Source organism: Salvelinus namaycush, chromosome 9 (genome assembly GCF_016432855.1).
Source record: "Salvelinus namaycush isolate Seneca chromosome 9, SaNama_1.0, whole genome shotgun sequence".
NCBI classification, from domain to species: Eukaryota; Metazoa; Chordata; class Actinopteri; order Salmoniformes; family Salmonidae; genus Salvelinus; species Salvelinus namaycush.
In genome coordinates this window covers 24,082,332-24,109,738 of record NC_052315.1, presented here as the reverse complement: position 1 = coordinate 24,109,738, position 27,407 = coordinate 24,082,332, and the positions used below count along the sequence as shown (strand labels likewise).

The 27,407-nt window shown below is 41.6% G+C and overlaps 1 protein-coding gene across 3 annotated transcripts in view; it reads left to right on the top strand.

Annotated features, from left to right (window-relative positions):
• LOC120053877 (solute carrier family 66 member 2-like) overlaps positions 1 to 27,407 on the top strand; it is a 91,583-nt gene that overhangs the window by 27,444 nt on the left and 36,732 nt on the right. Inside the window, exon 5 of one of the 3 annotated variants that reach the window (XM_039001161.1) lies at positions 25,166 to 26,947. The exons of the other annotated variants lie outside the window; for them this stretch is intronic. Coding sequence (XP_038857089.1) covers positions 25,166 to 25,256 — 91 coding nt within the window. The 3' untranslated portion in view covers positions 25,257 to 26,947. Of the gene's footprint in view, positions 1 to 25,165; positions 26,948 to 27,407 lie in introns of those variants that run through there. 3 annotated transcript variants of the gene reach the window in all.

The window sequence follows — 27,407 nt, the reverse complement described above, 5'->3', positions numbered from 1 at the left end:
GATATTTTGGACACTCACCTAATCTGACCAAAGAACTGATCAGAAACTTTACATAAAAATACTTGTGGTATGGCAAATGAAAGATACACTGGTTCTTAATGCAACCGATGTGTTCGATTTTTAAAAATAACTTTACCATAACATACAGCTTGCGTTATTGTGAGACAGCACTCACCAACACGGCGGAGAATAGGAGTCAATATTTTACACAGAAATACGAAAGAACATCATACATTTTTTCTTACTTTTGCTGAGCTTCCATCAGAATGTTGTACAAGGAGTCCTTGGTCCAGAATAAATCGTTGTTTGGTTTTAGAATGTCCATTTCTTCTGTCGAATTCGCGCCACAATGCTAGCCAAGGTTACTAACATTCCCATCCTCTCTTGGCGCAAAGAACGGAAAACTCCAAAAGTCCCAATAAACGTTGAATAAACTGATAAAACTCGGTTGAAAAAACCTACTTTATGATGTTATTATCAAATGTATCAAATAAAATCAGAGCCGGAGATATTCGCCGTGTATACCGACCGCTTTTCAGAAGACTGTGGAGCTCCTTCACGCACCTTGGAAAACTGACAAAATGGCTGACCTGTCACTCCAAAAGCTCTTGTTCGACCTCAGATCAAGCTAGACACCCCATTCCACCTTCTACTGCCTGTTGACATCTAGTGGAAGGCGTATGAAGTGCATGCATATCGATAAATATAAGGCAATTGAATAGGCAGGCCCTGAAACAGAGCCTCGTTTTCAGATTTTTCACTTCCTGTATGGAAGTTTGCTGCAAAATGAGTTCTGTTTTACTCACAGATATAATTCAAACAGTTTTAGAAACTTGAGAGTGTTTTCTATCCAATACTAATAATAATATGCATATTGTATGATCTAGAATAGAGTACGAGGCTGTTTAAATTGGGCACGATTTTTTCCAAAGTGAAAACAGCGCCCCCCTATTGACAAGAAGTTATCTTCTTTGGGGTACCCCCCCTTCTTCTCAATTTCTGCCTAAAGAATCTAACTGCCTGTAGCTCAGGCCAAGAAGCAAGGATATGCATATTCTTGGTATCATTTGAAAGGAAACACTCTGCATTTTGTGGAAATGTGAATTGAATGTAGGAGAATATAACACAATAGATCTGGTAGACGAAAATACAAGGAAATAAACATACGTTTTCTGTTATTGTTGCTGCATCATCTCTCAAATGACCAAGAACAGCCAAACATACAGATAGGATGCTGTGGATGATTTGAATGAAGAACATAAGATGGCAACAATAGCTGAGCAACGTTTTAGACAGATAACTTCAAAAATGAGCGAGCTACATGACATTGAGCATGAAGTCACCCAGGTGTCCCACACAAATGTACCCAAATGTACAACGTCGCCTCCCCACTGTGCCCTTTTTGCCCTGAGGCACATTCGTGCCTGCAGAGATGAATCTGGGCAGGTGAACACCACTGGTTGACGGAGCAGAAGGTGCTGCAGTGGACTTGCTGTAGCTAGCAAGCTCCTGGATGAGCAGCTCCCTGAAGGCTAGCTGTGAGATGGGGGGCTGTCTCTATCAATTTCCTCTATAATTTGGGTTAAATCTGTATACCTAGACTTTGTTTTAGCTTTTCCTGATTTATTCGGCAAAATATAAATATATAAACTTGTTGAAAATGCTATTGAATATGTACTGCTATGCGTAACACTCGTGGCTCCGTCAAGTAGGATTTGCAATGGCGAATGAACCTCTTTTATGCCAGAGTTTACGACAAAGGCTGGTCTTCAAACGTATAACCATTACATATTGCCGTTTACCACAGCTCATTGGCTATCTTCCAAGCTAGATTTCAAGATGATCATTGGGCCAAAATACAGTCAATCAACGATAGACCGGTCCTACCATTGGTGCGCAATGAGGTCATTGATTGGTGTCTTCAAATCGGTTTGTTTCGGTCAATACGTCCCGGGAAAAGAGACATCATGTATGGTTGTGTTAGTAACAACCAGAGGATTGCAATGAAACCAACCATGACTGGATAAACGTTTGTTTAGTGTGTGTAATTACCACGAATGCTTCGTCCAAAGTTGAATGAGACGGAAATCACGACGCAACCGGTTTACAAATGTTTTGTGTTAGGCTATAAAAAATGATTTTATCAAACAAAACGAACATTCACTGTGTAGTTAGGACACTTGGCATTGCCACCAGAGGAAGATCTTCAATGGTAAGCGATTTATTTTATTGTTATTTCTGACTTTCGTGACGCTAATGCTTGGTTGGAAAATGCTAGTATTACTTGTGTGTGTGGGGCGCCGTCCTCAGAAAATCGCATGTTTGCTTTTGCAGTAAACCTTTTTGAAATCTGACACAGCGGCTGGATTAATAAGACGTTCATCTTTTAAATGATGTAAGATACATGTATTTACAAGAATGTTTAATACAAAGAATGGTGTATTTAAAATGTTAGCTCTCTGTAGTTTCACCGGATGTTGGCCTGGTGGGACGTTAGCGTCTCACCTACCCTAGAGAAGTTAAATTACATTTTCATAGAACCGCTTGTTGCAATTTCGACGAGGCTCTCTTGTTCAGATATCGGTAAGTGGACTGGAGGCAGGAATTAAAGGGATAACGAATCCAGTTGTTTGTGTTGTCCGTTTCAGGAAAGTACCTGCGTAATTGCGCACCCAACTCACTCCGGTACTTCGCTATATCACATTTGAGATTGTCCGTAAGCTTGAGTTCATTTGCACGCAAAAAATCATACAATGATGGAAAGACCTGTGTGTTGTCCTTGTTAATGCAGACAGAGAAGAGCTCCAACTTCTTAAGCATAGCCTCAATTATGTCCTGCACATTGCATATAGTTGCAGAGAGTCCCTGTAATCCTAGATTCAGATAATTCAGGTGAAAAAAAACATCACCCAGATAGGCCAGTCGTGTGAGAAACTCGTCATCATGCAAGCGGTCAAACAAGTGAAAATTACGGTCAGTAAAGAAAACTTTAAGCTCATCTCTCAATTTAAAAAATCGTGTCAATACTTTGCCCCTTGATAACCAGCGCACTTCTGTATGTTGTAAAAGCGTTACATGGTCGCTGCCCATATCATTGCATAGTGCAGAAAATACAAGAGAGTTCAGGGGCCTTGCTTTAACAAAGTTAACCATTTTCACTGTAGTGTTCAAAACGTCTTTCAAGCTGTCAGGCATTCCTTTGGCAGCAAGAGCCTCTTGGTGGATGCTGCATTGTACCCAAGTTGCGTCGGGACCAACTGCTTGCGTTTCCACTCCACTACGTCTCCCTGTCATAACTTTTGTGGCATCAGTACAGATACCAACACATCTTGACAACCAAAGTCCATTTGATGTCACAAAGCTGTCCAGTACTTTAAAAAATATCCTCTCCTGTTGTCCTGGTTTCCAGTGGTTTGCAGAAGAGGATGTGTTCCTTAATTGACCCCCCATAAACGTAACGGACATATACCAGGAGCTGTGCCAAGCCCGCCACGTCTGTTGACTCATCCAGCTGTAACGCATAGAATTCACTGGCTTGTATGCGAAGAAGTAATTGTTTCAAAACATCTCCTGCCATATCACTGATGCGTCGTGAAACAGTGTTGTTTGAAGAAGTCATTGTCTATATAGTTTTTTTGTCCTTGTCCCCCAGCATTGTCCCAGCCATATCCGCGGTAGCTGTAAGAATTAAGTCCTCCACAATAGTATGGGGCTTGCCTGTCCTAGCCACTCGTTAGCTCACCATATAAGACACTTATAGCCCCTTCTTATTAATGGGTTTAGTTGCTTTTATATATTTCTTACTACTCAAAAGTAATCTTAATTCTCGCTCCAAAAACTCCCGTGGCTTATTTTTCAAATTGGCATGTTTAATTTCTAAATATCTGCGCAAGAGTGAAGGTTTCATCGAGTTGTGAGATAGTATTTTTGCACATATAACACACTGCGGCTGAGGAAAGGCACTACACCCAATGTAGTTCTCATCATATTTGCACCTCTTCGATGGTCCAACGTCCCTGTCTGTTGTTCGGTGCGTTCCCGTGTAAGGGGGCAGTAGGTCTTCGGCTGCATCAGATTCACAACTATCAGTGTCCATGGTAGCTGGGCTAGCAACCAATGTAGAACTACTGATGCTAGCATTGGATGTGCTCGTGAAAGCAGAACAACTTGTGTTGTCAACAGGTGCAGGTGTAGTACTGCTGGTAGTAGCAGTACTACCAGTAGAGCTGGTATGTGTCTCTATGGATGCGGGCCTTACTTTTTTAACCATTTTTACATTTTCGAGCAAACGGAATGAGCAGCAGCTACATTTGTCTACAATGTTAGTGGAATTCCCACGAGAGAATAATGGTTAATGGGATTGGATGTTAATTATTTGACGAGGCTACCTGTATTTGACATTGTGTTGTTATTTCGCTGAACACTAGATGGTTTGGCAGTGAAACGAGGCTACTCAGGCGAGAAAAAAACATCACCCAAATGGTTATCCCCGTTGGGAAATATAAATGGACTGTTTGAAAATGTGAAGAATAAAACAAATTAAAATCACATTTATATTTGGCGTACCTCCGACGGCATTGCGCGTACCCCAGTTTGGGAATACCTGGTCTACAGCTTATCATTAATTATTCTAACTCGGGCGAGTAAAACCTCAAGACTTTCTTAGTACTAGAGATCAAGCACCAGCTGTTGTTAATAAAGAGACACACCACCACCCCTGATCTCACCAGACTCTGTCGTTCTGTCCTGCCAGATAGATGTAAATTATCCATGTCCTTGTTCAGCCATGACTCCAAGAAGCATAGTATATTACAGTTCTTAATGTCCCGTTGATAGGATAGTCTAGAACGGAGCTCGTCCAGTTTATTTTCCATCAATTGCACATTCGTCAATAGAAAAGAGGGTAGAGGCAATTTATACATTCGCCGCCGTAGTCTCACCAGGGTGCTCACGCGCCGGCCTCTATAGCGCCGTCTTCAGCTTCTACGAGTGTCGGGGATTAGGGCCTGGTCCGGGATAATCAATATGTCTTTTGTCTCTGACTTATTGAAATAGAAGTCCTCGTCCAAATCGAGGTTAGTGATAGCTGTTCTGATCTCCAGAAGCTTTTTTCGGTGACAGGAAACGATTGCGGAAACATTATGTACTAATAAAAAGCATGAGCTGGCACACACCCAGATAATTTGTTTTAGTTTAGAGGTGCTGACTGACAGTGAATAAAGTGTAAGCCATGTAAATAAATAAAGAGCGTTGCACACTCTATAAACATATAAACTCACAGTAATGTATTGGGTAAAACACCAACGTTTCGGCATCACTGTGCCTTCTTCAGGGTAATGTCATGAACGCTTAAACCAGGTTATGTAGATAAACAGTGCAATTAGTGCAACCAATGACAATAGTGAGGGGTGTGTCATAAATATTAGGTTGATTTAGAATGAATTGAGTGAAACTGTTAAGACAATAGTTTACAGCATATAGAATATATTAGGCTATTGTTATCATATGGAAACATAATAAGATATTATACATAATATTAGCATCAATATACATTATTGTTTAATTTTATTTCACATATATATTTAATTGTTTCCAATTTCATTACATTTTTGTTACATGTAATCTTTTGGTTCAACCAGAATGCATAATAAGCATCATCAACAGTGGAAACATATCGGGTGTACGCTGATTAGCTGTAGAAAGAATATATTCATTTATGAGACTTGTTCATAAAAAAGAGAGAAGAAAGAAGAATTGTTCGTTAGAAGGGCCTGAGATCAAAGTCAATATTTAGACCACTAGGGGTCAATGTTTTTAGAAAGGATATCCAGTAGGCCTCCCTCTGTAGTAGTAGGATCTCGATGTTACCTCTTCTCCTTGGTAGAGTAACATGCTCAATGCCTATGTATTTTAGGGAGGAGATAGGATGGTTAGCTTCAACAAAGTGAGCTGCTACTGGATAGTCATTGTTCTTACACCTGATTTTGCTGCAGTGTTCAGCTATGTGTTGTTTTAATTGTCTTTTCGTTTGTCCTACGTAGGATTTCCCACATGAACAGGTGATGAGATAGATTACTCCCTTTGTTTTGCATGAGATGATACCCCTAACAGGGATTTTTCGATCTGTGTCTAAAGAAGGATGTTTTTGTAGTGGTATTGTAATGTACGCGTTGTGCACGTTGGTGTTTTACCTAATCAATTACTGGTAGTTTATATATACAAAAAAAGTTAAGATCAGCAAAAAACAATACACAAAATAGAACAATTTGTCAGGAGCCCGTAAAACAGCCGCCATTCCTTTCGGCGCCATTCTGTCTGTGTCCTGGGTGTCTGGGATGATGGTGTTGATGTGAGCCATGACCAGCCTTTCAAAGCATTTCATGGTTGAAATGCGGGTAGGAGCTTTGAGCCAGTAACTGAAAGGTTGCTGGATCGAATCCCCGAGCTGACAAGGTAAAAATCAGTCGTTCAGCTCCTTAGCAAGGCAGTTAACCCACTGTTCCCTGGGTGCTGAAGACGTGGATGTCGATTAAGCCAGCCCTCCGCACCTCTCTGATTGAGGGGTTGGGTTAAATGTGGAAGACACATTTCAGTTGAATGCATTCAGTTGTACAACTGACTAGGTATCTCCCTTTCCCTTCTTGGGCATGGCGACTATTATGGTCTGCTTGAAAAAGTTGGTATTACAGACCGAGTCAGGAGCTATCACAACAAGGACATTACAGACTAGCACCAGCGCTGTGACATTGTATTATAAAAATATGAATTACAGAGGGAGAAACGTTGTTTAAATGAACCCTCGTTCCTCCGTTGCATGTTTAAACCGTGCTCATGATGGGTGATTTGGCTCATAAAGGGCTGTGCTGCCTGGAGCATTTTGCCATTCTGACTTACACTTGAAGTCGGAAGTTTACATACACTTAGGTTGGAGTCATTAAAACTTGTTTTTCAACCACTTCAATCACTTCATTGAACCCTGTGGTACCCCCATAGAGACTGCCAGAGGTCCGGACAACAGGTTCTCTGATTTGACACACTGAACTCTGACTGAGAACTAGTTGGTGAACCAGGCGAGTCAGCCATTTGAGAAACCAAGGCTGTTGAGTCTGCCGATAAGAATATGGTGATTGACAGAGTCGAAAGCCTTGGCCAGAACAATGAAGACGGCTGAACAGTACTGTCTTTTAACGATGGCGGTTATGATATCGTTTAGCACCTTGAGCGTGGCTGAGGTGCCCCCGTGACCAGCTCGGACACCGGAATGCACAGCGGAGAAGGTACGGTGGGATTCGAAATGGTCAGGGATCTGTTTATTGACTTTAGAAAGGCAGGACAGGATGGTTATAGGTCTGTAACAGTTTGGGTCTAGAGTGTCACCCCCTTTGAAGAGGGGAATGACCGCGGCAGCTTTCCAATCTTTGGGGATCTCGGACGATACGAAAGTGAGGTTGAACAGACTGGTAATAGGGGTTGCAACAAAGGCGGCGAATCATTTTTGAAAGAGAAGGTCCAGATTGTCTTGCCCAGCTGATTTGTACGGGTCCAGGTTTTGCAGCTCTTTCAGAACATCAGCTATCTGGGTTTGGGTGAAGGAGAAGCTGGGGATGCTTGGGAAAGTTGCTGTGGGGGGTGCAGAGCAGTTGGCCGGGGTTGGGGTAGCCAGGAGGAAAGCATGGCCAGCTGTAGAGAAATGTTTATTGAAATTCTCGATTATCATGGATTTATTGGTGGTGACAGTGTTTCCTAGCCTCAGTGCAGTTGGCAGCTGGGAGGAGGTGCTCTCATTCTCCATGGACTTTACAGTGTCCCAAAACATTTTGGAGTTAGAGCTACAGGATGCAAATTTCAGTTTGAAAAAGCTAGCCTTTGCTTTTCCTGACTGACTGCGTATATTGGTTCCTGGCTTCCCTGAAAAGTTGCATATCGTGGGAACTATTCGATGCTAGTGCAGTTAAGCAGTTAAAGTTAAACAATTTATAGGCAATGCTACCAAATACTAATTGAGTGTATGTAAACTTCTGACCACTGGGAATGTGATGAAAGAACTAAAATCTATTATTCTGACATTTCACATTCTTAAAATAAAGTGGTGAACCTAACTGACCCAAGACAGGGAAGGAATTTTTACTAGGATTAAATGTCAGGAATTGTGAAAAACTGAGTTTAAATGTATTTGGCAAAGGTCTATGTAAACTTCTGACTTCAACTGTATCTGCATGGAACTGAGGACAGAACAAGAAGGATTGCTTCTGTTACTGTACTGAGCTGTCTCATAGTGTGGTTATTCTGTCCTGAGGACAAATGGAGGTGATTGTATTTACACTACTGTACTGTACTCAGACCCAAGGTCAAGTCAGAGCTCAATAATGTCTCTGTGGTCACGATATTATAAAAAGGCTTTTTAATATAGAGGCTGTAACATCAATTATCCAAGTAATTATATTCAGGCTAATACTAATTATGATAATTTCCTCATTAGTTGTCATGTCCCTGGGGTGGTCAGTGCCCAAACTGCAGCGCTGGGTAGTAGTTTGACCTTCCCATGCTGTGATAACCTCATAGCATCATTGAGGAACTCCCTAGGGGATCAGCATTCCGCATCATTCCCCACAGTTGTCCTATAGAGATACAGGTCTCTGGTTATAAAACTAGGGATGTTCCGTACTTGCATGTGTGGAACTGGTGAGACATTCTGGTTCTTCAGACAGACAGACAGACAGACAGACAGACAGACAGACAGACAGACAGACAGACAGACAGACAGACAGACAGACAGACAGACAGACAGACAGACAGACAGACAGACAGACAGACAGACAGAGACTCACTCTGATTCACAGTACCTTTGGGACATACTGTAACTGCTTGCTCACTACTTCCATCTCTCTTCATCTTATTATCCTCTCTTCCTGTCTGACAGTGCTTTCTATTAGACTGTGTCCGTCCTCCAATATTTCATTCAATCCACTGTGTTAGGCTACATCCCCAAAGCATAAAAACAAATGGTACAATGGAAACACAAAACACTCCCAGAGAGGGAGGGAGGTATAAATATACCAGTGTGTCATGTGTAGTATTTTCCTGTGCCATTCTGTCCAACCTGGACTCAAGGGTAGACGTAACATAGTAAAGTAAAATCTGGAACTTGCAATTTAGTATGATATGTTACATTTGGTATGGTATTAATTTGTGGATGTCCATCATCCATTTAGTATGATAAGTTACAAATTTCAATTCCTACAATATGTTACAAATTCCAATTTGTTGTTGCTAACTTCAGCTAGGTGGCTAACGTTATCTAGGCTAGGGGTTAAGGTTAGAGTTAAGATTATGAGTTATCCAATTGTATTGGTCACATACACATGGTTAGTAGATGTTATTGCGAGTGTAGCGAAATGCTTGTGCTTCTAGTTTTGACAGTGCAATAATATCTAACAAGTAATCTAACAATTCCACAACAACTACCTAATACACACACTTCTAAGTAAAGGGATGGAATAAGAATATATACATATATGGATGAGTGATGACCGAGCAGCATAGGCAAGAAGCAATAGATGGTATAAAAATACAGTACAGTATATACATATGGGATGAGTAATGCAAGATATGTAAACATTATTAAAGTGACTAGTGATCTATTTATTAAAGTGGCCAATGATTTCAAGTCTGTATGTAGGCAGCAGCCTCTCTGTTTTAGAAACGGCTGTTTAACGGTCTGATGGCCTTGAGATAGAAGAAGCTATTTTTCAGCTTTGATGCGGTCCCAGCTTTGATGCAAATCAAATCAAATCAAATGTATTTATATAGCCCTTCTTACATCAGCTGATATCTCAAAGTGCTGTACAGAAACCCAGCCTAAAAAGGAGGGTTAGAAAAAAAAAAAAAGGGTTAGCTAACATGCTAAGTAGTTGCAAAGTAACTAAAAAGTTGCAAGTAGTTGCTAATTAGATAAAACAATTATATTTGTCTTAGTTTATCATACTACTGTCATCAAAATTTAATGAATTGTAACCACTTTTAAAATGGACTTTCTGTACGTCCATAATTTCAAAGCTCACTACATTGAATCACACGATTTAAAAGCCCATTTCATAGAGAATTTTACAAACTGGACTATGTATGTTTATGTATATGTATACTATTCTATATGGTGTTTGGTAGTTTAAATTTAGTGTTTTTAACTGCCATTTCCCGAAAGTCAGACTCTTCCTACACCCCACCTAATTTTTCTCATGGTCAGAAGCATCTGCATTCCACACATTTTGTATGGTTATCCCTAGATGTATTCTCGAGACTTAAACATAGGTCATTGTTGATTTGTTGTGAATTTTCCATTCTAGATTACATTTTCTTCTGAAAAATGAGCAAAAAATGAATTTTACGTACCCTTCTTTAGTATTTTACAGATAGAAAGATAACAAAACATATTTATCCACAATATGCTATGTATACGTCCAGTCCTGGAGTCTCTTAACAAAATGAAACCAAAATATTTAGGCTGACTCCATCCAGTCTCCAGATAAATGTATTTGTGTGATATGTAAATATGCACATATATTTGCACGTTTTATTACCAAATTTCATGGGGAAATTATGAAAAAACTATTATCTGTGTCCACATTAAACCTGTAAAAGTTGATAGGGTAATTGTTTTCTCTTAATCATATCACAATCAGGGTGTGGTGCCTGGCCTTCTGTCTTATGTAACCATACCAAAAGTAACATCATACTAATTTGAGTGTCCCGGATTTTAATTTGCTATGTTACATCTAGTCTATGAGACCAGGCTATTGTGTCCCATTCCCTGAGACAGTGACAGGCAGCAATGCACTGAGCTCCCAGCACCTCAGTCACAGTACGATCACTCCAACCCCAGGAGGATCCACTGCTTTTCTATGGCAAGCTGGTCTGCTAAGTTTGAGGCCAACCCCCTTTTTCATTTCTCTTGAAATTGATTTTTGCAAGTGTTTGAAGTGTTTCCCCTCTTTCCAGATAGGCTTCCACCCCTGGGATTTTGTAGTGTGATTATAGCATTTTTCTCTCGTACAATTAGTCTCATAGCTGTAATCTTACAGTATCCTAGAGTAAAAACATATATTTTGAATTTACATTTATGAATTTATTACATTTATGAATATATATACAGTATATATTACATTTGTGAATATAGACTGATTATCAGAATGACCATATCCTAATAATCTGTCTATATTCACAAAAGTGGACTCCTTATAAAAGTGGACTCCCTATATAATTTTTACCTTGGTTTAAGGCCATGTACTAAAAAGGCTTTTTATGTTCTTGCATAATAACCTACAGTGCATTATCTGCGTTGCATTGAATTAATATGATTGTCTTTAGTTTGTGTAAATCTGACTAGACTGAAATGTATTCCTGTGGTCAGTGGTACATAGTGTATACAGTCCGTCAGACAGTGTCTCTGCCACAGCAGCAGGTGACTAGTGTGGAGAGATACTCTCAGGTCTCAGCTGGAGCTGCTGTTGGGGTGTTTCTGAGCTGCTGGTGGTGTGTTTGAGAGCTGCTGGTGGGGTGTTTGTGAGCTGCCGGGGGTGTGTTTGTGAGCTGCTGGTGGGGTGTTTGTGTGCTGGTGGTGGGGCTGGTGGTGGAGTGTTTGTGTCCTGGTGGTGAGGCTGGTGGTGGAGTGTTTGTGTGCTGGTGGTGGGGCTGGTGTTGGAGTGTTTGTGAGCTGCTGGTGGAGTGTTTGTGTCCTGGTGGTGGGGCTGGATGTGGAGTGTTTGTGTCCTGGTGGTGGGGCTGGTGGTGGAGTGTTTGTGTCCTGGTGGTGGGGCTGGTGATGGAGTGTTTGTGTGCTGGTGGTGGAGTGTTTGTGTCCTGGTGGTGGAGTGTTTGTGTGCTGGTGATGGATTGTTTGTGTGCTGGTGGTGGTGTGTTTGTGTGCTAGTGGTGGGGCTGATGTTGTTGTGTTTGTGTGCTGGTGGTGGGGCTGGTGATGGAGTGTTTGTGTGCTTGTGGTGGAGTGTTTGTGTGCTGCTGCTGGGGCTGGTGATGGAGTGTTTGTGTGCTGGTGATGGGGCTGATGGTGGAGTGTTTGTGTGCTGCTGCTGGGGCTGGGGCTGGTGGTGGAGTGTTTGTGTGCTGGTGGTGGAGTGTTTGTGTGCTGGTGGTGGGGCTGGTGTTGGAGTGTTTGTGAGCTGCTGGTGGAGTGTGTGTGTCCTGGTGGTGGGGCTGGTGGTGGAGTGTTTGTGTCCTGGTGGTGGGGCTGGTGGTGGAGTGTTTGTGTGCTGGTGATGGAGTGTTTGTGTGCTGGTGATGGAGTGTTTGTGTCCTGGTGGTGGAGTGTTTGTGTCCTGGTGGTGAAGTGTTTGTGTCCTGGTGGTGGAGTGTTTGTGTCCTGGTGGTGGAGTGTTTGTGTCCTGGTGGTGGAGTGTTTGTGTCCTGGTGGTGGAGTGTTTGTGTCCTGGTGGTGGAGTGTTTGTGTGCTGGTGGTGGAGTGTTTGTGTCCTGGTGGTGAAGTGTTTGTGTCCTGGTGGTGGAGTGTTTGTGTGCTGGTGGTGGAGTGTTTGTGTGCTGGTGATGGAGTGTTTGTGTGCTGGTGGTGGAGTGTTTGTGTGCTGGTGGTGGAGTGTTTGTGTGCTGGTGGTGGAGTGTTTGTGTCCTGGTGGTGAAGTGTTTGTGTCCTGGTGGTGGAGTGTTTGTGTGCTGGTGATGGAGTGTTTGTGTCCTGGTGGTGGAGTGTTTGTGTGCTGGTGATGAATTGTTTGTGTGCTGGTGGTGGGGCTGCTGTTGGAGTGTTTGTGTGCTGGTGGTGGGGCTGGTGATGGAGTGTTTGTGTGCTGGTGATGGGGCTGATGGTGGAGTGTTTGTGTGCTGCTGCTGGGGCTGGGGCTGGTGGTGGAGTGTTTGTGTGCTGGTGGTGGAGTGTTTGTGTGCTGGTGGTGGAGTGTTTGTGTGCTGGTGGTGGACTGTTTGTGTGCTGGTGGTGGACTGTTTGTGTGTTGGTGGTGGACTGTTTGTGTGTTGGTGGTGGAGTGTTTGTGTGCTGGTGGTGGAGTGTTTGTGTGCTGGTGGTGGAGTGTTTGTGTGCTGGTGGTGGAGTGTTTGTGTCCTGGTTGTGGAGTGTTTGTGTGCTGGTGGTGGAGTGTTTGTGTGCTGGTGGTGGGGCTGGTGGTGGAGTGTTTGTGTGCTGGTGGTGGGGCTGGTGATGTAGCGTTTGTGTGCTGGTGATGGGGCTGGTGGTGGAGTGTTTGTGTGCTGGTGGTGGAGTGTTTGTGTGCTGGTGGTGGGGCTGGTGGTGGAGTGTTTGTGTGCTGGTGATGGGGCTGGTGGTGGAGTGTTTGTGTGCTGGTTGCGGGGCTGGTGATGGCGTGTTTGTATGCTGGTGGTGGGGCCGGTGGTGGAGTGTTTGTGTGCTGGTGGTGGAGTGTTTGTGTGCTGGTTGCGGGGCTGGTGATGGCGTGTTTGTGTGTGAAGTGGGGCTGGTGATGGAGTGTTTGTGTGCTGGTGGTGCGGCTGGTGGTGGAGTGTTTGTGTGCTGGTGGTGGAGTGTTTGTGTGCTGGTGGTGGGGATGATGATGGAGTGTTTGTGTGCTGATGATGAGAATGAGAATTAGAGTATGCCAACACAGAGCTGCTGTGGAATATAAACACATTCATGTGATGAGTGAGTGAGGATTGTTACCCTCCAGAGATGGAGAGAGAGAGGGATTCAGGCTTCACACACTGTGCCATCTACGGAGAGATAGACATACAATTCCTCTCCTATTACAGCTTCTAGATGGTGACATATATGAAGCTACAGTGTTTCAACAACCTTTTTATTTTTACAATTCCAGGCCATCATACTGGAAATCAAATCGATTACATACTATATACATTACCAGTCAAAAGTTTGGACACACCTGCTCATTCCAGGGTTTTTCTTTATTTTTTGTATTTTCTACATTGTAGAATAATAGTGAAGACATCAAAATTATGAAATAGCACATATGGAATCATGTAGTAACCAAAAAAGTGTTAAACGAATCAAAAATATGTTTTATATTTGAGATTCTTCAAAGTAGCCACCCTTTTCCTTGATGACTGCTTTGCAATCTCTTTGCATTCTCTCAACCAGCTTCATGAGGTAGTCACCTGGAATGCATTTGAATTAACAGGTGTGCCTTGTTAAAAGTTCATTTGTGTAATTTCTTTCCTTCTTAATGTGTTTGAGCCCATCAGTTGTGTTGTGACAAGGTCGGGGTGGTATACAGAAGATAGCCCTATTTGGTAAAAGACCAAGTCCATATTATGGCAAGAACAGCTCAAATAAGCAAAGAGAAACAACAGTCCATTATTACTTTAAGACATGAAGGTCAGTCAATCCTGAACATTTCAAGAACTTTTAAAGTTTCTTCAAGTGCAGTTGCAAAAAACATCAAGTGCTGTGATGAAACTGTCTCTCTTGAGGACCGCCACAGGACATGAAGACCAGGAGTTACCTCTGCTGCAGAGGATAAGTTAGATAGAGTTACCAGCCTCAGAAATTGTAGCCCAAATAAATGCTTCACCGAGTTCAAGTAACAGACAAATCTCAACATCAACTGTTCAGAGGAGACTGCGTGAATCAGGCCTTCATGGTCGAATTGCTGCAAAGAAACTACTACTAAAAGACACCATTAAGAAGAATAGACTTGCTTGTTCCAAGATACACGAGCAATGGACATTAGACTTGTGGAAATCTGTCCTTGGGTCTGATGAGTCCAAATTTGAGATTTTTGGTTCCAACTGCTGTGTCTTTGTGAGACGCAGAGTAGGTGAATGGATGATCTCCGCTTGTGTGGTTCCTACCGTGAAGCATGGAGGAAGAGTGATGGTGTGGGGGTGCTTTGCTGATGACAGTGCATGTTATTTATTTAGAATTCAAGGCACACTTAACCAGCGTTCACACTACCACAGCATTCTGCAGCGATACGCCATCTCATGTGGTTTTTCAACAGGACAATGACCAAAAGGGCTATTTGACCAAGAAGGAGAGTGGTGCATCAGATGACCTGGCCTCCACAATCACTGACCTCAACCCAATTGATATGGTTTGGGATGAGTTGGAGTGCAGAGTGAAGGAAAAGCAGCCAACAAGTTCTCAGCATATGTGGGAACTCCTTCAAGGCTGTTGGAAAAACATTCCAGGTTAAGCTGGTTGAGAGAATGCCAGGAGTGTGCAAAGCTGTCGTCATGGCAAAGAGTGGCTACTTTGAAGAATCTCAAATGTGGCCTAATTCAGGAATCTAGGCATATGTCGCAAGTCACGACTTCACAGGAGAGAGCCGTTTGACCGTAAAAAAATGTTTTTATTAAAATGCGTTTTTTGGCAGAAATGCCTTCCCGAACATGTAAACTTTCATGTGCCTTAATATAAAACTGTAAATACGAATAAAGTTGTGAAATTATGAGCCTAGTTGGTTTAGCCACATAAAAAGTGAGCAACCTTCCCGCTAGTCATGATTGGCTGAGATAATGAGTGGGCTGGACATGCCGAGAGATGAGTTTGGGTTGGTCTGCCATACAGCACGCATCTGTCTATTGGAGCTGGTCAGTATGTCTAGGTAATCGTGTCGAACGTGGATTTTTTTTAAATGTATCGCGTAGTAAAACTGCATAAACCTAATGTCAAGTTAAAGTGTACTGTTAGCTAGCTAACGTTAGCTGGCTGGCTCGCTAGCTAACGTTAGGTGTATGCGCTCCCCTTTCTGGAGGACCGAGTTTTAAAATCAGTGGAATTTGAGTATGATAGCTAAGGAGATGGATTACATCTTCAAACTAAGGGCAACCATGATCCATCCAACCATGATGTATACGGGTAAGATAGACTAGCTAGCTACATTTTCAGATATTACATGTTTGTAATTTTTACAGAAATGATTTTCATTTCAATTGTAATGTTAGTTAGCTGGCTGACGTTATGTGTATGATCTTATTCTTCGTATATCAGACACATTTGCTTGACTAGTTATAGCCATAGAACCTGGTTGGTTAGCTACCTGCAGATTCATGCAGGGTAGTAACGTCATGAGTTGTGATTATGGTCCATTGTTTAGCTAGCTAGCTAGCTACATGTCTTAACAAAAGACTCCACTATGCAAGTATCCATTTCAATAGAATGTCACTGCAACTGTTGATAAGACGTATTAGCTGGTAAATTCGCTCTGGCTATCTACTCCGATTTCAGACCACGGGTAAGATAGTCTAGCTAGCTACATTTTCAGATATTACGCGTTTCTAATTCGTTGTTTACCTAGCTAGCTATCTAGCTAGCTAAAATACCTAGCTAGCTAAAATTACGCTCAACAGCCGTTGAATATGTCCTGTGTCAGTAAACGTCGGCAATAAAGTGTAATTCAATTGTTGACAGCAGCACAGTTACAGTCACTAACGCTCCAGATAAAATGAAAACAGCCAAACCAGCTCTGCTAGGGTGAGTAAAATGGTCAGAGTGGGGTGTTCTCTCATTATGTATCTGGAAGTAGCTAGCCGATGTTAGCCAGTTAGCTTGGGTGCTTGACTGTCATTGTGAGGTCAGAGCTTTCGGATCAACCCTACTTATTGGCCAAAGCGCCCAGTGTGCGATCTGAATGCGAAACACTCTGCATTTACAAACGGACAATCTGACAGCACAGTTGCAGTCACCAATGCTCTGGATAACATAAAAGCCTAACCAGCTCTGCTAGGGCGAGTAATGTTCAGTGAGCTGTTCTCTCTCTCTCTCTCTTAAATGTCTGGAAGTAGCTGGCAAGTTAGTACAGAACGCTCAGATCAACACTTAAAGAAATGGGTGTGGCTAAGGCTTAAGAGGGTGTGAACAATGCTGAATTGGTGTAGACAAAGAAGGGCTCTTCAATAGTACTACCAACACAATACTACCAATATGGTTTTCTCAAAAGTGAGTTTACAAGTTGATCATCTTTCAAAGCAGAATTACTTTCCCATTGTCTCTACTTTTATCCAATGTAAAAAACAGAAATTCAAATGTTGCTACATAAGACGGAATCCAGGTGGTGAGTCACATATCTAAAATATATTTGGTTTGTTTAACAGTTTTTTGGTTGCTACATCATTCCATATGTGTTATTTCATAGTTTTAATGTCTTCACTATTATCCTACAATGTAGAAAATAGTAAAAATAAAGAAAAACCCTTGAATGATTCGGTGTGTCCAAACTTTTGATTGGTACTGTAGCTCATGTAATGTGGTGCAGTATACAGCAGTGGAGGCTCCTCAGAGGACGAAGGGGAGGACCATTCTACTCAGTGAATTTAAAACATAAAAAAGTTGTATTTTTAGATAAAAGTATACTAAATATATTCATGTCACTAAGTAACTGATTTAAAAACTGTTTTGCAAGGAAGGTCTACAGTAGCCTCAACAGCATTCTATGGGGAAGCAACATGGTGTAGCCGGAGGACAGTTATTTTCCACCCTCCTCCGGTGTACATTAACTTCAATACAAAACCGAGGAGGCTCATGGTTCTCACCCCCATACATAGACTTACACAGTAATTATGACAACTTCTGGAGGACGTCCTCCAACCTGTCAGAGCTCTTGCAGCATGAACTGACATATTGCCCATCCTATCAAATGATCAGAGAATAAATCTAGTACTGAAAGCATAAGCTACAGCCAAATAGCATTGCAGTGCATAAAATGTGGTGAGTAGTTGACTCAGAGAAGGAAACTAATTGAACAGTTTTGAACAAATTAATTTCTTAAAAAATTATGGAGCAGCAGCAGAGAGAGAGAGCTAGTTATATTTCATTGTATTTTTTTAAACTTTCACTTAGTTAATGCAGCTAGCTAATTTAATCTACTCAAACAGAGAGGAATGATATTTATACTGAACAGAAATATATACTCAACATGTAAAGTGTTCGTCCCATGTTTAATAAGCTGAAATATCCCAGAATTTTTCCATTCACACAAGAAGCTTATTTCTCTCAAATGTTGTGCACAAATTTGTTTACATCCCTGTTAGTGAACCTTTCTCCTTTGCCAAGATAATCCATCCACCTGGCAGGTGTGGCATATCAAGAAGCTGATTAAACAGCATGATCATTACACAGGTGCACCTTATGCTGGGAGACAACAAAAGGCCACTCTAAAATGTGCAGTTTTGTCACACAACACTATGCCACAGATGTCTCAAATTTTGAGGGAGTGTTCAATTGGCATGCTGACTGCAGGAATGTCCACTAGAGCTGTTGCCAGAGAATTGAATGTTATTTTCTCTACCATAAGCCGCCTTAACGTCATTTTAGAGAATTTGGCAGTACATCCATCCAGCCTCACAACCGCAGACCACGTGTAACCACACCAGCCCAGGACCTCCACATCCGGCTTCTTCCCCTGTAGGATCGTCTGAGACCAGCCACCAGGACAGCTGATGAAACTGAGGAGTATTGCTCTCTGTAATAAAGCCCTTTTGTGGGGAAAAACTCATTCTGATTGGCTGGGCCTTGTTCCCCAGTGGGTGGGCCTGGCTCCCAAGTCCACACATGGCTGCAGCCTTACTCAGTCATGTGAAATCCATAGATATATTTAAACTGACTGATTTCCTTATATGAACTTTAACTCAGTAAAATCGTTGAAATTCTGGCATTTATATTTTTTTTAGTATATGCTAGCTAGCTTGCTAAGGCTATCCAACACTGGGACTCTTCCAAGTCAAGGTAAGCTTTCAGTTGTATTAATGTATTGCCACTGGGGCCTGCCGGTGTAACTGCTAAACTGCTTGCTGTACACTATACTGCGTGATTGTAGCGGGTTTATTAACAAATTGGTTATAATAGCTATGTTGACTATGACGTTAGCTAATATGGTGACAACGACGTAGGCAGTGTGTAGCGGTTATGTTTGTTACCTACCCTATATTTGTCAGTTCCCCATCTCTGTTTCCCGCTGCTGCATTGATTGTCGAATGTCGTTGTTTTGCCCGTGTACTGACTCTGTGCATATCTTGTTTCATGTCTGTTCCTTATTAAATGTTGACTCCCCGTACCTGCTTCTCATTTCCGGTGTCAGTCCTTACAATTAGGCTTGTTGGTCATGGTATGGATATAGTTAGTATGCCAAAGTTCCTGGATGTCGTAGTAAATTGGCCAAAATATGGAGTATACATGCGGTGGACACTCTTTCCATGCATTTAGGGCTCATAATCTAATTCTTCAGAAAATGGGCGTGGCTTCACAACTTTTCAGATTGGAAGAAAATGGCAGAAAATATGCAGCCGAAGTCCGACTAGAGCGGACACAAATTCATTGCTTTAACTAATTATGACAAATGTTAAGAAAATATTGAGTAATGTAATAAGTTACGTTACGTTGGCTGACAATTTGTTAGCTGCAATATCCTTACGAAACGCATAGCATTACAGCAGGATGTACCGGTATTTTAGCTAGTTACCTAACGTTAGTTGGCTACTAATACATCAAACTTCCCAGGCAGTATATTAACTATCTGCTTTCTAACTAACTACCAAAAGTTTATTGACTTGATTATTCACATCATTCTTAGCTAAATGGTATTGTCGTTGTGTGTTTCAATGGACATTGTTAATTCTGGTTATCTACTCCGATTTCAGAGCACTCTTGCGCAGAATAACTGATGAATTTACAGTTGGCCGGTGTCAGTAAACGTCAGCAAAAAAGCGTTAGTCAGTTACAGTCACCAACGCTCTGGATAACATGTAAACAGCCTAACCAGCTCTGCTAGGGAGAGTAAAATGGTCTGTGAGGTGTTCTCTCATTTTTGTCTGGAAGTAGCTAGCCAACGTTAGCCAGTTAGCTTGGGTTCTTGACTGCCGTTGAACCCTCGGATCAACCCTACAGGCTACTCCTCGGCCAGAGCCCAGAGCATCCAGTGTGCACTCTAAATGCTCTGTAGGCAAAATGCTATGAATTTACGAACGGACAATCTGAAAATGAGCTGGATTTACAAACGCCCAGAGCACACTCTGGCATTCCAGATAGAATTTTGGAACACACCCGAAATCGTAAAATGTTTAGCTAGTCATTTGTTATGCTAGCAAGAGGTTGCATAGCAACAGCATCAACATCCGGTAGACAGGCGAAGCTCTAGTACGCTCAACTGAAACGATACCGTTCGTTTACAGTATACTAAAATTAACTAATAGTATGTAGTATATACTCATTAAGTATATAGTGTACAGTATACTAGTATGGGTATTCGAACACAGCTTAGGTCTTCCACGGGATGTCTTCCTAAACAAAATGGTGGTTGTCTCCTGACTTGTTCATCTGTCATAGGCCTTTTCTTGTTGTCTGTTTTCTCTGTTGCTTTTTTTGGAGCCATGTTTTCACAATAAATATACTTCTGTCCTGCAGCAGATACTCAGTCCATTATTCAATGATGAGACGCCGGCGCCGACTTCTGAAGAGGAACGGCGAATGAAAAATAGGAAAGAAACTGGCGAAAAACAAGTTTATGTCACGAAAGACTGGGCTATCGACTCACTTTTAAACGAGATTGGTCAATTGGTCAATCCATCAAACAATGATAGAAGCGCTATTGGTTTATTCCCGAAGTGACACTGGGATGACTACCGCACGCGTTTGTCAGTGGTCAACCCTCCATGGCGGGAGCAAGAATCTATGCTCCCCTTCCGTAAACAAGCCAAACGGGTTAGGAATGAAGGGCAGTGGAGTATAGGGCAGTGTTGAGAATTGATGGGACTATCAGATCACAGATTTTCAGCGCAATTGGTGAGGCTTTCATACATTTATTAATATAAGAATCACTAAATACGGGCCTGTGATATATCGTGGGATCCATAGAGTTAAGTCAATTAGATAGTTAGTGGCTGGTTCCTGCTGTGCAGCGGAGCTGAGAAAACAAATCTGTCTTTGAAACAAGCAGGGACACGTAGACACCTCCCTCCCATGGGGCCACCTGGGGAGGTTGCTTCTCCATGGGCCATCGCTAGAGACACCCAGCCCGTACCCTAGCTGATTACCCAAGGGAGGCCCAGGCAGAAAGAAAAGTTTCCTGATTTATAAAAATAACCAAGTGCTGCGTGGCCGTGTGGAGATTACTCACCGTAGAGGACCTGGGGAATCTACCTCATCGAGACACGAGACTAGCTACCACCAGAGATAGATTTCTTATTAGGTTGTTTTGTTTTATCATGGAGCCGTGTGTGTGTGTGTGTGTGTGTGTGTGTGTGTGTGTGTGTGTGTGTGTGTGTGTGTGTGTGTGTGTGTGTGTGTGTGTGTGTGTGTGTGTGTGTGTGTGTGTGTGTGTGTGTGTGTGTGTGTGTGTGTGTGTGTGTGTGTGCCAGCTGTGACCTGTGAATCCATCCGGTCTGTCCCATAGGTGCTCCCAGTCCTCTGTATGACCTGAAAGAGGAATCACACACACATCATGAAACTCATCTGCTCACAGGTGTTTACTGAGAAAAATCCTAGCCCAGAGCAACTGCCTTAAACTGAGTGAATAATGACAGGAAGAAACTGCACGCGTGTGTGTGGTAATTTATTTTTCTTTGAGTTTATTTTTACAGGAACAGTGCACATTAATCAACGTTTCAGTAAAAGTGCCGGTTTTAGCCAGCCGGCTAATTTTCAACCGCAGTCCCTGGGCAGGTTATTAAAAACAATTACAATATAGACAATAGCAACATAGAACAAGACATAGCATACAGACATAGCAACATAGGACAAGCAAGACGTAGCATACAGACAGAGCAACATAGAACAAAAAGCAGCAAGACAAAATTCATAAAAGCAACAAAGTGTTTCCACACCTCACAAGTTACAGACAACAGACATGGAAAGTGGCAACACACAGCTAGGGACCATGTTCACAAATCTGATTGACCTTTAGCCATGTCTTCAAGCATTTTGTGAAAGTGTGATATGTGGTGCAGTTATGTGTGTCTGATGGCAGTGTATTCCAGACATGGGAAGCTCTCACAGAAAAAGCGGATTTACTAAAGGTGCTTTTCCTTAGGGGAACTACACAGTCACCTCTCATGGCAGACCTTGTGGATCTGCTGCCATATGTTTGGGTTTTCTGTTTAACAAAAATACTGAGTGGAGGGGGAGCCAAGCCATTTAGGATCTTGAATACAAGACATGCATCGGTGTATTGCACAAGATTTTCCCAACTCAGGAGCTCATGCTTTCTGAGGATGTGACAGTGATGATGGCTATTGGGCTTCCTATCAAGCACTTTGAGAGCCTGTTTGTAGACAGACTGAATAGGTCTTACTGTTGTACAGCAAGCTTGGGCCCAACTAGTCAAGCAGTATGTTAAGTGGGGGAGTATCATAGATTTGAAGTACAGTTTTGCTACCTCTGTAGTCAAACAATTTCGTATAAATCGGAAATTAGCTAGGTTGAATTTGGTTATTTGAATTACCTTTTTCACATGCTTTTTAAAAGAGAGGTTGGAATCAAGTATGATGCCAAGGTACTTAAAATCAGATACCACCTGGAGCTTCTCCCCTGACACATAGACATCTGGCTCAGTAGCATCTGTTGCCCTCTTTGTGAAGAACATGCAAACAGTTTTTTTCACATTGAGATGCAAACACGAGTCACTGAGCCACTTTGTAACCTGGACCATTACAGTAGTGAGTTCTTGTGCAGCTTGTTGTTTGCTCTTTGCATGCACATATATCACTGTATCATCTGCATACATTTGAACTTCAGACCCAGTACAGACAGAAGGCAGATCATTAATGTACAGGCTGAACAGGAGGGGCCCCAGTACAGATAAAAACGATGACGTAAAGAGCCCTTGTTGAAACACTGTGCGATGTTTAAAACGATGAGAAATCGCAGAATGGTGATTTTACTAAATGACTGACGAGTTTGACTGTGTGATATTAGGTGGTTTCTTGTGTAAATTAGCACTCTAACATACACACACATCCATACTTTCCTTTCAATTATTGTCCATGAAATAAAGGAGAAGCTTAGCAAGGTCATTGAATTTCTTTAAAGATGTGAGTGTTCTGGTCAAACTAAGTTGTCTTTATATTGTGTAGGTCACACTGGAGTGTGCAATTTGAACATTCTTGCCCCTGCCTCTGTGAGTTTATATCTGTTTTCAGTTCCAGGTGAATTAGTGTATTTGCACCTGTTGGAGAACTGCTTGCAGAGTGTCATGGTCAGCTTCCGACTGGTGATGGGAGTTTTGAGGGAGTGAACCAGGGGAGAATACTAGAATGTGAGTTTTAACCAGGGGAGAGAGGCTGAGAGGCTGGTGCTGCAGCTGCTGAAGATCCATTGATCAAACCAAGCTGCATGATTGAATTAGAGGCCCTGCCTGCCGTTGCACAGCTCCTGTACTGGGAAACCAGCCGAAATTATTCATATCCCCTCCAGGCCAGCACAGGAGAGGAGGAGAAGGAGAGGGAGAATGAAAAAGCAGGGGAGAGCTCTTCAGGTTAGCAGAGAACCTGCTCATGGAGTTAAGAGAGTCTTCTCCAGCCATTTCCCTGACTGACAGCTGCTTGTGAAGTATCGAAATGGCTACAATCTCCACCTGTATGGTGTGACAGTTTGTGACAGTTTGCCCATGCACTTTTTAAAAACGTTTTGCTTGGTGGGTCGTTCTTGAATTGTGGTGGCATTTGCGCCCCTCGACTTCGCATCCATGAAAAACACTTTAAAATTAAAAATTGTTACATGTTTTTGTTAATATTGAACTTTTTATTAAGGATAAAACAATGCAAGTCCTTTATACTGAAAAAGTATATTAATGCTTTGTTTAAGATCTATTATTTTGAAAGCTAGAAAATGAACAAAAGTATATAATATATTGTATAAATCAATAAAAACAAAGAAGGCTTTTGAAATACCTATTTTTTTATAGTATAACATCTGTCCCTCAGTTTTATGTCCATAGTTAGGTTTCCATCCAATTGGCGACAGATTTTCATGTGAATATTCTAAAATCCGCATAAAGAAAATATACACATTTTCCCACCAGTGGTGTGTTTCCACCAAACTGACTTGTTACGGGAATAAAATCGGTGCATGATGACGTAGTGCACACAATGTACTTTTCCTCTTAAGTAAAAATCTAAACTTCAATATGTTTCCATCGCATTTTCAACTATACTTATAGTTTTGTCACAAAAACTGTTACATTAAATAGCAATGGTCTTGGCACGTGCGCTCTAGCAACAGCTCACAGATAGAGTGCGGGTAGGCTAGTCTACATGATGAGATTATTTTGGATAAGAGGGAGAATATTAGTATTTGTCAAACAAGCATCGATCATCATGTCACCAGAATAAGACCCTCAATATTTATTTGAAAGGATCACTGTGCACTTTCATGACCCTGTGAAGTTCATAACTTATTTCATCTGTAGCCTATTGAACTGCATGGTTTCCTGAGTTGTAGTGGGACGACCACACACAATATCATCGCGTGACTCCAAGTTTCCTTTCATATTATATCAATATTTGCTCATGAAAGGTGTTTCCACTACCATTTCTCACATAATTAATTTTACAGACACAAAAAGATCCCACCGTGTTTAACAAACAAATGATCTGCCGGCATTTATAAAATTGTACCAAAACTTCCTGTTTCCATCACCGCTGTCTGCATTTGTTTTTACTAGCATAAAAACTGTGACTGGAAACACGATTATTGGTGTTAAAGCTTTGAAAATCACACATTACAAAGATACAGTATACAAGGACCTTGAGCATTCCCTACAGTGGCAATCTGTTATCAGGGAGGGGTCAATATTAAATAAAATGATTAGCTAATCACACCTGCTTTTCTAGACCAAACTGCCTCAACTTCATCAGCAAGCCAACTGAGACTTTCAATCTCCATCATGAACAGTTTTTTTGTCGTTTTAATTTTTATGTGCTTTAAGATTCTTTGAAAAGTGCTATACATGTTCAAATATGTATGTTTGTAGTATGTCATCAATTTGAGAACTTTTTGAACAAATCTAAAGTGTCACTTGGTGTTATTCAATTTAAATTAAGGGATATAACATTACGTGCAAAAGTAAGCTATTTTTGTTTATTTTTGACCATTTCAATTGAAAACAATCACAGCAGGGTACTTAGTTGTTACCCAGATGTTATTTGTTATTGACATAAAAATGGCTGCCTTGGACCTTTAAGAAAATCCTTAATAACCTAAAATGTCTCATAGGTGTTACCTGTTACTACTCCTACTGGAGGCACAATGTCATGTGGCGTACCGCAGACAAGCCACCAGGGAGAGACTCATTGAGGCCTGGTGACAGACGGCGTCTACATCACGCGGTGGTGGCTACCTCTGCTGGACGTGCCAGGTCTCGACTGGTCCTCCGGCCAGGAATAATTGGGTCTGATTGAGGCTGGTGAGTAATCAAGGGGCTGATTGCTCACCAGCCATATGGGGCCCATAAAGCTTCTAGGAGGGCAGCACACGGGAGGTTTGGAAGGAGTGAGAGGTTGCTACTGGATTTACGTCCTCACGGTCTGCTAGAACCGAGGGGCTCTGTGTTCTACCCCAGAGGAGACAACATTCCCAGAATGCGGTAACCCGGAAGAGGTCTCATGGAGAAGACCAGTTTCTTTTCTTTTTCTTTATTGTTTTAAAAAAACACCCTTGAAACTGAGGTATCACACTTGTGTCTGATCTGTGTAACGTCTTGATCAAACCCCCTGGTCTGCCACAGTTATCATGAGGGTAAAAATGATTTAAAGTCATTAAGCTGACATATTAGTTGATTTAGAATGTGAAGATCAGTGGAGGCTGGTGACTTGAAACATCTAGGAGGATGGGAGATTCACGATATAGGCGCAGAACGCACGGAGACCACAAAGTGTGTTTCAAAAATCCTCAAAGACAAATTATTTTAACCTAAAGCATTTACTAAAGATATTTATAGTACAATATTATGGGAAAGGGGAATGAGAGCGCTACTTAGTGTTGGAAAGGGATCACAACAGTGATTGAATGAGGGTATTAGGCATGTTCAGAGGCTTGACCAGTGCAGGAAAGGATTTTACTGGGAAGACAAAAAACAATAACACAAGTCACTACAGTACTCAGTTAGACAAAAGAGTTAAGATTGAGTTAGTCCAAGCAAGGAGTAAAATCGTTGATGTGTAATAATGTGATTGTGTATGTGATTGACTCTACATACAGTAATGAGAGAAAATTGATAGGGGTACTCAAAGTGCTTGGAAGGGAAACATTCAATGTGCCAGGGAATGAGTGGGCACATGAGATGTCGTGGCTTCAGTTAATGTCAGGAGAAAGTTGACAATGGTAGTGGAGTGGAGTAGTCATCGCCTCTTAATCAGGGAACATGAGGGGACTTAGCTGTAACTACAAATAGCAGATACATTCCTTTACAGCTGCGCCATCGTAGGTTTGGACAACGAGTTTCTCTATAAAGTTAAACTCAGACATCTCAAAATTCATAAAGTCAAACACAGACTGCGCATCTTGCCCACTTGACACATCAAAGTAGCCCAAGAAACGTTCCTGAATAAAGCCCTAATCATCCACATACCTGACGATAACTGACAACTGCAAGCAGACTGGTGGCAACATAGGTCCCAGAGCGGTGGGGCAAATTTTGCCCCCTTTTCCTTATATGTTAACTAAACTAGGAAACTCTGTACCCTATAAGGTGATTAATCATTTCTAAAAAGGTTTTATATGGGCTATGATGGGACCAGTTTTTCATAATCAAGTCACATGGTTTAAAAAAAAAACTGGCTCTGGGGAGGATGAAAACCCCCTCAAACTGCAGCTACCTTATATTTGTTCACATACGTTATATTTAAACAAGATTAGGAGGGGGATTTCCTCTACCCAGACACATAGACAACAACTGATAGACAATAGAACTCACAGGTCTGAGCTTGCTTAATGCGTGTTTGCATCATGCAGGCCTATGCAACTATGCCTTGTAAAAAATAAAAATAAAATGACACATCTGCCATCACTATTATGTTGATTGATTCATTCATTCCAGTTAATAATTTTGGATTAAAAACATATAGGCAGCATAGACAGCCCAATGTTGAATATAATCTGAATGTGATCACATTCACATTTTCTCCTGAAAATAAATACAGTGGGCTCCAAAATTACTGGCACCCCTGACTGGCAATGCACAAACAACATAATTATAGAGATAAACTCAAAATACCAACATGTGAGAAATATTGTACTTTATTCAATGGAACCAACCAAAATCATGCAATTATTTAATACAAAATACATTTCACCAAAATCAAGGTTTCATAATTAATGGCACCCTTAAAGATTATTGTAAATAACATCTACCAAAATTAAACCAGGAATTAAATTACACTTATTTAAGTTTATCTAAGTCTAATGGAACTATACTGAGCCTTTACATCACTGTACACAGCCAATTAGTTTACCCTGA